At 50.2% G+C, this 11,984-nt stretch overlaps 1 protein-coding gene across 1 annotated transcript; it reads left to right on the plus strand.

Annotated features, from left to right (window-relative positions):
- Positions 1–1,086: 1,086 nt before the first annotated feature.
- On the plus strand, positions 1,087–10,432 carry PAQR7 (progestin and adipoQ receptor family member VII). Its single transcript, XM_011955615.1, has 2 exons — positions 1,087–1,723; positions 7,783–10,432. The coding sequence occupies exon 2, from the start codon at positions 7,805–7,807 to the stop codon at positions 8,843–8,845; it is 1,041 nt and encodes a 346-aa protein (XP_011811005.1). The 5' UTR covers positions 1,087–1,723; positions 7,783–7,804; the 3' UTR covers positions 8,846–10,432.
- Positions 10,433–11,984: the final 1,552 nt, after the last annotated feature.

Raw genomic sequence — 11,984 nt, forward strand, 5'->3', positions numbered from 1 at the left:
TCACTGGTGAATTTACTCTTTCCTTTGGCATTTGGAAAAACAGGGCCACGAGGGGAAGGGACTTGTCCAAGGTCACACAGGGATTGAGTGGCTGAGTCAGGATGAGAATCCCACAGAAACAGCAGGGCCAGCACTGTGCCAGAGCCAACACCTGGCAGCCATGGCTTTGTTTTGCTTCCACAGGAGCCCAAGAGGCAGCTATTTTAATCCTCTGATTCCAAAGAGGAAACAAGCTCAGAGAGGTTGAGGGACTCCTGCAGAATCACACAGCAGGTGAATTCCAGACCCGAAATTTCATCCTCACATAAAAATGAGGCTTCTGGCTTCTCTTGAAACAGCCTGCTGGAGATTAGTGGAGGATGTCCACCCCCGGGGCAGCAGCCTTCTCCAGTTCTCCAGGCTCACCACCTGACTGGCTTCCCTCCAGGCTGGATCTTCCTAGGCCCCATGGGCATTTGTGTGGATGAGCCCGTCGGGGCAGGGAGCCTGTCTGCTTCATTTTCTGTGTGCCCCAACACATAGAATGCCTGGGTAGCATTGAGGCTGGCATATAGTAAGCACTGAGTGAAATCTGTGAGGTGGGGGTAACCCAGGGCTCTCCCTCTCCATAAGCCCATTTTCCAGCACATCCCTGCAGCCTGGTCTGTTTTGCCCCAGGGGTGTTATGGGAACCTTTGACAGTGTGTATCCTTGGAGAGCAGGCTGGGGCTGGCAAGCCTTGGTTAAGGAGGGAGGTGAGCAGGGCTGACCCTGAGTTGAGAAATATGAATTGGGAGGGGTGGAGAAGTGGAGGGGAGGGGAAGGGAGGAAGGAAGGAGTGGCTCAGGCTGACAGAGGCATTCCCACTGGAGCCCTGGAGATCACACTTCTGAGGTTTAGCCAACCCAGCAGCCTCCCAAACCTTCTGTAAGACATGTCCAGGCCAGACCGCATGCCATTTGGATCACCTGCTAATTCGGTTCACCCTCTTGTGCCTTCCTGCTCTCCAGGGCTGAGCTGCTGGAGTTGAGGCCCCTTCCCCTGGGGCTGTCACTTCTTAGCTAAGTCTCTTGGGCCTGTGGGTAAGCACCAATTTTCAGGGCTCTGTGAATTCAGAACAGTTACTCTGAATGGTCTTTGCTAAGAGCAGTTTAATGATTAAGTAAGGTTAGTGTCCTTGGAAGTCCAAACTCTAGCCAAATTTCCCTAGTCTATACCCCCAGGGATAAGGTAAGTGTTTAAGAACACAGTGAAATTCCTGAGGTCCCCAAATCCAATGGAACTAGCTGTTGAGGGCTAAAAGAAGACAGTTTTTTAGAAAACTCCAAGCAAATCTCTCAGGCTGGGGATATTTCAAAGACTACTACTATTATTAATAATAATTGCAATAATTTGTTGAGTCCCTAAATGAAGCCAAAACTTTGTTCTATTAAATTTAATATTTGCAGCAACCTGAGGTAGATAATGTTGTCATTCCCATGAGAGAGCTAGGAATCAGAGAAGGTAAGTCACTTGTCTAAGGTCACACAACTAGCATGTTATGGAATCAGGAGTCAAACCTGGTTTGTCTGAATCTGAAGTCCATCTCTGTGCGCTTTTATAGTGTCTTCTTTTTCCTTTATTCCTAACCTCCTTCCATTCTAGTTCCCACTGAGTAGTGGACAGGAGCCACCGAAGTTTGCCTGATACAATCAACCAGGCCCTAGTCACCTGGCTTTGCCTTTGCCTTGCTGTGTGATCTCAGGTAAGTCAAACTTTTCAGCTGGCCCTCGGTTTCCCCATAAGTCTCATGCAGAGGTGAATGGTGAGCTGCTTGCTGCAGCAGAGGCCTGGCTAGGAAGGCACACAGTGTAGCATGGATTTCCCCACTATGGGAGTGGTGAAGCGGAGGAGGAGAGGTGTGGGAGGTTGTCTTTAGCCCCACCCTCTGGTGACATCACACAAGATACCCCCAGTCCCTGGAAGCCCCGCCCCTAGTGCACCTCATCTGTGGAAGTGCTCAGCATCTGGTGAATTTGCCCAGTCCCACAGTAGAGGTCACCAGCTCCCAGGCTTGAGAGAAACCCCCAGGTTCCCAGTGCAATTTGCCAGACTTGGAGGGGCCTATGGAGGTGAGTTGGGCTGAGCTGCCTGAATAGACAGGGCCCAGCAGCCTGGTGGGCACATGACTCAGAGGCTGACCACTCAGAGGATGCCCTGATGGTGCCCTCTGGATACCCATCCTCATCCTGCTGGCTCAGGCTTGACCCCTGCCCCTGCTTTTTCCTTTCCCCTAGATCAGAGTCCCTTTCCATGGAGTCAGGAGGTGGAAACTAATTCTGAAAACAGAACTATTTAGATGGAGTGAGGCCTCTCGCTGAGGTCTGAAGAAAACAGGGTGGCGGGGCCTCTGTCATCCTAGCATGTTGCCTCCAGGTTTTGTCCATAGGGCCCATTATGTCTGGTGGAGAGAGGTGTAAGGGAGCGCTGTCACTAAGCTAAGGAGGTGGCTGTGAGCCAGGGCCTCCCTGGAGAATATCGGGAGCAAGCGGGTAGCTAGCAACTTAGTGAGACTGAATTGCTAGAAGCCTAAGAAAGTAATTTATAAGAAAGGGACTGGTTGCCTGCTTTAGGCCAGGATTTTGCAAAATTATTCTGTAGGATGCAGACAAGGGTGCCTGGAGCAGGGCAACAGCCGTGTCTGCAAGCATCTACAAACCAGTCCTGGCTCTCCCTCCTCCCTCCCCCATCCTCCTACCTTGGGTAAGGAGCTTTTTTTTGGCTTTTTTTTTTTTTTTTTTTTTTACAGAGTCTTTCTCTGTCGCCCAGGCTGGAGTGCAGTGGCATGATCTCGGCTCACTGCAATCTCAGCTCCCCAGGCTCAAGTGATTCTCCTGCCTCAGCCTCCTGAGTAGCTGGAATTACAAGCATGCACCACCATGCCCGGCTAATTTTTGTATTTTTGGTACACATGGGGTTTCACCATGTTGGCCAGGCTGCTCTCAAACTCCTGACCCCAGGTGATCCGCCCACCTCAGCCTCCCATTGTGCTGGGATTATAGGTGTGAGCCCCTGTGCCCAGCTGGGAGCTTTTAACTTCTCTGAATTTCATTATTCACAACAACAAAATGGGCAGAATAGTACCTACCTCACAGGCAAGTTATGAGAGTTAATTGCAACAGGACTGTAAAGAGTGGGCATATAGTAAACACTTTCTACATTGCAACTGGCTTTTTTTTTTTTTTCTTGAGGTGGAGTCTCACTTTGTTGCCCAGGCTTGAGTGCAGTGGTGCAATCTTGGCTCACTGCAACCTCTGCCTCCCAGGTTCAGCCATTCTCCTGCCTCAGCTTCCCAAGTAGCTGGGACTACAGGCGGCCGCCACCACGCCCAGCAAATTTTTGTATTTTTAGTAGAGACGGGGTTTCACCATGTTGGCCAGAATGGTCTCAATCTCTTGACCTCGTGATCCGCCTGCCTTGGCCTCCCAAAGTGCTGGGGTTACAGACATAAACCACCACACCCAGCCTCAGCTGGCTTTATAATTATTACTAGGGAAGGAATCCATGGTCACATAAGCTTGGCAAATGTTGATTCAACAAAGCTAAGCTGACTTCTTCACTGCAGGACTTCTTGGAGCTTTTTTTTTTGAGACGAGTTGCTGGAGTGCAGTGGCACAATCTTGGCTCCCAGCAACCTCCGCCTCTGAGGCTCAAGGGATCTTCCTGCCTCAGCTTCCCAAGTATCTGGGCCTACAGGTGCACACCACCACACCTGGCTAATTTTTGTATTTTTTCATAGAGATGGGGTTTTACCATGTTGCCCAAGCTGGTTTCGAACTCCTAATTGCAAGTGATCTGCCTGCCTTGGCCTCCCAAAGAGCTGGGATTACAGGCATAAGCCATCGTGTCCAGCCCTTCTAAGAGTCTTTAATGTGCTGTTATATCTTGGGAAGTTCCAAGAGTGGGATATGGAGCACAGGACTGGACTTATCAGATCACAAGCACCCAGGAGCTAGGTGTCCACAAGGCACAACCATCGCCATCATTCGCTGGTCTTTGATGCAATAGTGGAATAGAAACCTTGCTGGGTGGGAGAACTCTGGGGAAGGCCTTCCAGTTTCTGGGTTCTGCTTTCCTAATTGTAAAACAAGAGAGCTGCACAAGATGCTTTCAGAGGTCTTTTCTGGCCCTCCAAGGTTCTCAGTTGGGAAGACAAAGTTGTGGACAAGAGTAGGGGCCAGATTGTTGAGGTTGAAGCCATCTCTTGGGGAGATGGAGAAATCCAGTACTTCCTCCCCAACCAGTAAGGCTGGCCAATGGGGGTCTTGTGCTCTGGATGGAAGTGGCCCCATTAATTAGTGCAGCAGTAATGTCTGCTTCCCAAATCTGCCCTGTGCCAGGCTTGCTGGGGAATAGAAGAGTCCTGCACATGCCTGTTGTCCTAAGTAGCAGCCCTTGTGCAGCAGTGTAACAACTCCTGCTTCCCCACTGGACTAGGAAAGGCTGGGGAGCAGGGCTGATGCCAGAATCCTAATGCAGGAGAAGCTTAGGAATGCAAATCAGGCTCCGGAGATGTGGGCTTGGGGGATTGGGGTTGTCTTGATGCTGCCCTTGCATATAGCAAGCACCCTGCATTTACTTGGACTGCGTGTGACTTATTTGATTGTTTTTGGGGGTGATCACAGTGCCTCTGGGGGCAGAGAACATGAATGCTTTATCCTGCCTGAATCTCTTTTCCTTGTGTGGTGACTGGTGCAAAGGTAGTCACAATAAATATCTGATGAACCTGAACACTGAGTCCAATAAGTAAGCTTGGAGGGAATTTATTTGGTGGGCAGGGAGGGATTGTCTGGCAGATTTTTCAATAAATGTTTGAGTTAATGAGTGACACAGTGAATGATGGTAAGTCTGAAGTTTGTAATTGAAGCCAGGTAAAACAGTATATAATTAGGAAATGATGAATAGCCCTTGCCACCTTGTGTTGCAAAGTGCAGTTTAGGGTAGTGGTTAAGAGCACAGTGGCTCACACTTGTAATCCCAGCACTTTGGGAGGCCGAGTAGGAGGATCGCTTGAGGCCAGGAGTTCGAGACCAGCCTGGGCAACAAAGTGAGAACCTGACTCCACAATAAAGTAAAAATAAATTTTAAAAAATCAGCTGGGCATGGGAACATGCGCCTGTGGCCCCAGCCACTTGGGAGGCTGATAGGAGGATTGCTTGAGTCCATGAGGTCAAGGCTACAGTGAGCTGTGATTATACCACTGTGCTCCAACCTGGGGGACAGAGCAAGACGCAATCGAAAAATAAAACAAGGCCGGGTGCTGTGGCTCACACCTGTAATCCCAGCACTTTGGGAGGCCAAGGCGGGCGGATCATCTGAGGTCAGGAGTTTGAGACCAGCCTGGCTAATGTGGTGAAACCCCATCTCTACTAAAAACACAAAAATTAGCTGGGCATGGTGGCGGGTACCTATAATCCTAGTCGGGAGGCTGGGGCAGGAGAATTGCTTGAACCCAGGAGGTAGAGGCTGCAGTGAGCCGAGATTGAGCCATTGCACTCCAGCCTGGGTGACAGAGCAAGACTCTGTCTCAAACAAACAAAAAAACAGACTTGAGTTCAGAGCATGCCTGTGCCATCTGCTACTTCCTGGCTAGGTGGGTGGGCAAGGCACTTAACTTCTCTGTACCTCAGTTTCCTTACCTGGAAAATGGGAATAATGATAGTGTCTGCCTCTCAGCATTGCTGGGAAGCTTCTAGCAGGTGCTGTGTGAGCATTTGCTGTGATTTGTTTTTGTTTCTATATCTTTTGCCAGATCATAACATTCATAAGGGCAGGGATCAAATCTTCCATTCTGTTCCTTGTCCCATCCGGCACAAGGTCTGAGGCAAAGGAGGGCTCAGTAAGTGTTTGCTAAATGAATGAATCAAGGTTAAACTATGTAACCCATTATAGGTGAGAGGAAAGTGGGGTTGGGGGAGCAGTAAGTAGGCCCCAGAGGTGGCAGCTTGTACTGGCCTTAAAGGATTTCAGTGCAGGGAAAGGAAGGTGGCACAGGGTGTGACATTGGGGTTAGGTGGGGAATAAGGGTAGTAAGAGCAGGTCTTGTGGGCCTTGAATGCCAGGGTAAGGGGTTATATGGATTTATTTGGAACTAGCAACCATGGGCAGTTGGGGGAGGGTCTGGAGAAGGGATTTTGAGAGTGGGGGTGTGGTTCATCAGTTGTTAACTGGGTACTTTCAGGAAAAAAGTGGTCTTTTGAGTTGGGCCTGGAAGGATATGAAGTGTTATCAGAATGGTGTCATGTTGTTCTTTTTTTTTTTTGAGATGGAGTTTCCCTCTTGTTGCCCAGGCTGGAGTGCGATGGTGCAATCTCAGCTCACTGCAACCTCCGCCTCCCGGCTTCAAGTAATTCTCCTGCCTCAGCCTCCCAAGTAGCTGAGCTTACAGGCATGTGCCACCACACCCGGCTAGTTTTGTATTTTTAGTAAAGACGGGATTTCTCCATGTTGGTTAGGCTGGTCTCGACCTCCCAACCTCAGATGATCCTCCTGCTTCAGCCTCCCGAAGTGCTGGGATTACAGATGTGAGCCACCGCGCCCGGCCGTGTTGTTCTTTCATTCAGCAACACTGAGTGCCAGCTACTTGCTAAGCACCAGGGATTCACAAAATAATGAGACAAACTGCCTTCCCTTGATGAACTCACATGAACAATCATGAGAAGTGTGATAATGGTCAAAGGATGGTCTGATGATAAGCACTCAAGTGGAGGGGTCATTGAAGGAGGTTCAGGAGGGCAGGAAAGCAACCTAGAAGAAATGTGTTTTTTAAGAGACAGGATCTCGCTTGAGAGCAAGCTTGATCAAGCTTGAGTGTAGTAGTGTGATCATAGCTCACTGTACGTCGAATTCCTGGGCTCAAGGGATCTTCCTGCCCCAGCCTCCCCAGTAGCTGGGACTACAGGCACATGCCACCACACCTGGCTAACTTTTTTGTAGGGATAGGATCTCACTATGTTGCCCAGGCTGGTCTTGAACTCCTGGCCTCAGGAATCCTCCTGATTTGGCCTCTGGAAGCACTTGGATTACAGGAGTGAGGCCTCATGCCTAGCCAAGAAATAGGTTTTTGAGGAATGAATAGGGGTTTGCCTAGTAGGCGAGATGAGGAAAATGTTTCAGGCAGAGGGAGCGACTTGTGTAAAGCTACAGACATGTGAAAGTGCAGTCCAGGGGTTGGTGGCGCTGTGACTGGATTTGAAGTGCACTGTGGTTACACAACAAGACTGGAGAAGGTAGCAGGGACCAGGTCATGCAGGGTAGTGGAGGGTCAGTAAGGGACCCTGGCCACTCTCGAAGAGCTAGATAGGTAGAGGCAGTGGGTCTGTTAGGAAGGTCATTACTGCCACCAGATGAACACTAATGGTGGCGTGAACACAGGGGCTGAGAGAGCCTGACCCCTGTCATGTGTTTCACATGGCCAGATCTATTCTTTAGGAGAGAAAACAGCTGGTGCTGCTGTGAGAGTCTGGAACGGAAAGGAAATTAACGAGGCAGGGAGCCTTATTAATTAATACATTCCTTAGACATTTATTGAGCACCTACTATGTGTCAGGCACTGTTCTAGATACCTGGGATATATCAGGGATCCTTGCTCTCATGAGGTCAGATATGAGGAATTCCATAGGACGAGTCTTCTATTCTTAAACCCAGTGTAAGGATAAGACCACTGGGGAGGAGGGAGTAGGATTTGGGCATCAGAGCCCCCCAGCTGCTGCTCATGGGGGTGAGGACACCAGGCCCCTGACTTTGCTCTGGTCTCTCTCCCAGCTCCCTGCCAAGGCCCACAGCCATGGCCATGGCCCAGAAGCTCAGCCACCTCCTGCCCAGTCTGCGGCAGGTCATCCAGGAGCCTCAGCTATCTCTGCAGCCAGAGCCTGTCTTCACCGTGGACCGAGCTGAGGTGCCACCGCTCTTCTGGAAGCCTTACATCTATGCGGGCTACCGGCCGCTGCATCAGACCTGGCGCTTCTACTTCCGCACACTGTTCCAGCAGCACAACGAGGCCGTGAATGTCTGGACCCACCTGCTGGCGGCCCTGGTGCTGCTGCTGCGGCTGGCCCTCTTTGTGGAGACTGTGGACTTCTGGGGAGACCCACACGCCCTGCCCCTCTTCATCATTGTCCTTGCCTCTTTGACCTATCTCTCCTTCAGTGCCTTGGCTCATCTCCTGCAGGCGAAGTCCGAGTTCTGGCATTACAGCTTCTTCTTCCTGGACTACGTGGGGGTGGCCGTGTACCAGTTTGGCAGTGCCTTGGCACACTTCTACTATGCTATCGAACCCTCCTGGCATGCCCAGGTGCAGGCCATTTTTCTGCCCATGGCTGCCTTTCTCGCCTGGCTTTCCTGCACTGGCTCCTGCTATAACAAGTACATCCAGAAACCAGGCCTGCTGGGCCGCACATGCCAGGAAGTGCCCTCCGCCCTGGCCTATGCACTGGACATCAGTCCTGTGGTGCATCGTATCTTCGTGTCCTCCGACCCCGCCATGGATGACCCAGCTCTTCTCTACCACAAGTGCCAGGTGGTCTTCTTTCTGCTGGCTGCTGCCTTCTTCTCTACCTTCATGCCCGAGCGCTGGTTCCCTGGCAGCTGCCATGTCTTCGGGCAGGGCCACCAACTTTTCCACATCTTCTTGGTGCTGTGTACACTGGCTCAGCTGGAGGCTGTGGCACTGGACTATGAGGCCCGACGGCCCATCTATGAGCCTCTGCACACACACTGGCCTCACAACTTTTCTGGTCTCTTCCTGCTCACGGTGGGCAGCAGCGTCGTCACTGCATTCCTCCTGAGCCAGCTGGTACAGCGCAAACTTGATCAGAAGACCAAGTGAAGATGGGTGGCATCTAGTAGGGAGGGAGGTATTGTGGGGGGGCAGGGGTCTGGGCTTGGCTCCAGGTGGGAACAAGTCCTGGTAAAGTTGTGTGTGTCTGGCCCACAGTGACTCTCTGTGCACAACTCAACTCAAGGGCGTCACTGGCCAATTCTTGGATTTAGGGATTGGCTGGGAGTTGCTGGGGTCCACTTCGGGGCCTGCTTCAGCTCCTTGTCCAGGGAGAGGGAAAGAGTTAAAGGTGTGAGCCACTCCAGCTTGCCCCTCCACTGCCACTCACTGGGGTGAGGCTGGGGATCAGCTTGATGAGGATTGGGGCTTCTAGATTGTCTAGGCAGGAGGTGAAACTTAGGCTAGAGTCAGATTTGAGCTGAGCCAGGGTAGGCCTTGGCAACCCACTTCTACTCAGATTTCATTGCTGGATGCGGAAGGGGCAGGCCCAAAATATATGCAGGATCTTACTGTCCCTTGAAGCCCAGCCACAAGTGTTGGTGCTGCAGAGAGACCCCAAAGGTAGTAGATTGTGCCAGATAGAAATGGGTCCCATCCAGTGCTTCATACCCCTTCAGTCACCATCCCAGACAGTGAGCCCCAGATCTAGCTCTGGCTTCTGTGTCCCACACAGCCTGTTTCCAGCGTCTTTCCTGGTTCCCTTGTTAAGGATTCATTTATCCATTCAGTGTTGAATGGATAAATGGCCTGGGCCTCTGCTCAGAGGCAGGTCACCGCTGAACCCTGTGGATCAATGCAATATGACAAAGACTTTTTTTTTTTTTTTTGAGGAGTTTCGCTCTTGTTGGCTAGGCTGGAGTGCAATGGTGCAATATTGGCTCACTGCAACCTCTGCCTCCCGGGTTCAAGTGATTTTCCTGCCTCAGCCTCCTGAGTAGCTGGAATTACAGGCATGTGCCACCATGCCTGGCTAATTTTCTGTATTTTTAGTAGAGATGGGGTTTCTCCATGTTGGTCAGGCTGGTCTCGAACTCCTGACAACAGGTGATCCGCCTGCCTTGGCCTCCCAAAGTGCTGGGATTACAGGCATGAGCCATCGTGCCTGGCTGACAAAGGCTTTGATACCAGAATGAACTGTCAAGAGAAGTGCTGAGGAGGGATTAACCCGTGCTGCCTGGGACCCTCAGGGTCTTGGGTTGGGGAGTGTGAATAGGAGTTTGCAGATGGAGAATAGGAAGGGCATTCCAGGCAGAGGGAAACTTGTGCAGAGACCCAGAGGTGCGGAAGGAAAAGTGGGGCTGGGGCTGGGGTGGTCTGGATTATGGCCTGGATGCAATAAAGTGACTGTGACAGTAGCCGCCTCTTTGTTTTTTGTCTCCTGTTCAGGGAGGGGCCCCTGCTCACATTACTGGAGGAGGTTTTCAGAGGAAGCTGGGGCCCCTGGGAGTGGACATAGGGTGGAGGGAGCAGTTCTTGTTTTATCTTTGCTGGGGGATGGGGTTGGGGCCTTATATACCATATCTATATATACAGAATTTGTTTGGTAAGGGAGTAGGGGGCAGTTTTATTACTAAAGTTTTAGAAGTAGTTAAAATAATGTGTTTAAAATATATATAATCCCACTTTATAATCTGACAAAGACTTTTGTTCGTTCTTCAATTAAGGAGGGTTTTTTTTGTTTTTACTGGAGGGGGCAGAGGCATGCACACTCCACCATGCATATTGAGCCCCCTCGCATGCGCACCAAAGGAGTATGTTAACTTTTCTAATATTGCTTTTTCCATAGTACACAGCAATATATATACAATGAAGGAAAATTGGGAAGATAAGAAAACCCAAATTAATTAGAAATTTCACTTCACTGCTAAAATATCGTGGGGGACCTTACGAAATACACACATGTAAAATATGTGTATATAAATATTTTGATATAGCCAGGTGCAGTGGCTCACGCCTGTAATCCCAGCACTTTGGGAGGCTGAGGCAGGTGGATCAGCTGAGGGCAGGAGTTTGAGACCAGTCTGGCCAATATGGCGAAAATCCATCTCTACTAAAAACACAAAAATTAGCCAGGCGTGGTGGCGCATACCTATAGTCCCAGCTACTTGGAAGGCTGAGGTGGGAGGATCACGTGACCCCAGGAAGTTGAGGTTGCAGTGAGCCGAGATTGTGCCTGGGTGACAAAGCGAGATGGCTCTGTCCACAGTGAAGACAGGCTCTGGCTGCAGAGATGGGTGAGGCTCCTGGCTGACCTGCTGCAGACTGGGCAAGACGTGGCTGAGCTTCTGATCCTCCCCCCGCCAAAAAAAAATTAAAAAATTTTTGACCGGGCACGGTAGCTCACGCCTGTAATCCCAGCACCTTGGGAGGCCAAGGCCGGCGGATCACGAGGTCAGGAGTTCGAGACCAGCCTGGCCAATATGGTGAAACCCCATTTCTACTAAAAATACAAAAATTAGCTGGGTGTGGTGGCGTGTGCCTGTACTTCCAGTTACTAGGGAGGCTGAGGCGGAAGAATCGCTTGAACCCAGGAGGCGGGGCTGCAGTGAGCTGAGATCGTGCCACTGCACTCCAGCCTGGGTGACAGTGAGACTCCGTCTCAAAAAAATTTGTTTTTTATATATATACAATATGTAAAAATTACATATAATATACATATATTCCATCTATGTAGATTGTGGTTAGAGACGGAAGGATGGGTGGGGTGCCAGCATTTTTGCATTTCCAAGGCGTTTTCTGAATTCACAAAGCACTTTCACAAACCTCATTTGATCCTCTTTTAAAATCCAAGGCACAGTAAACAGTGAAAGCAGGACTGGAAGCTAGTTTTGGACCCCAAATTTTAACCTCTTCAAAATCCTCTTCCATGTGGCTTCGTAGTTACGCTTACATTAAAAAAAAAAAAAAAATTACCAAAGTTGTTCGCACACTCGAGTGTCTGGTAACCACTTAGGGCGAGGACCCCTGGTCTAGAGTCTACGGGCCTGATCTCATATCAGCCGCTTCCTTCTTGGGGTGATCGCGAAGATTCAGCGATGACACGAACAAATTCCTAAGCCTGGGGTAGTTATTATATTTACTGTAAGAAGTTTTCAATGCAGCAAAAAGAAAATGTACGTTTCTGAGGCTGTCGAGAACCGTTCACACAGCAGTTTCCGAAATCCGCTCTTGAATGAACAGATCAGAA

This window comes from Colobus angolensis, unplaced genomic scaffold (genome assembly GCF_000951035.1).
Source record: "Colobus angolensis palliatus isolate OR3802 unplaced genomic scaffold, Cang.pa_1.0 Scaffold4, whole genome shotgun sequence".
Taxonomy (NCBI): Eukaryota; Metazoa; Chordata; class Mammalia; order Primates; family Cercopithecidae; genus Colobus; species Colobus angolensis.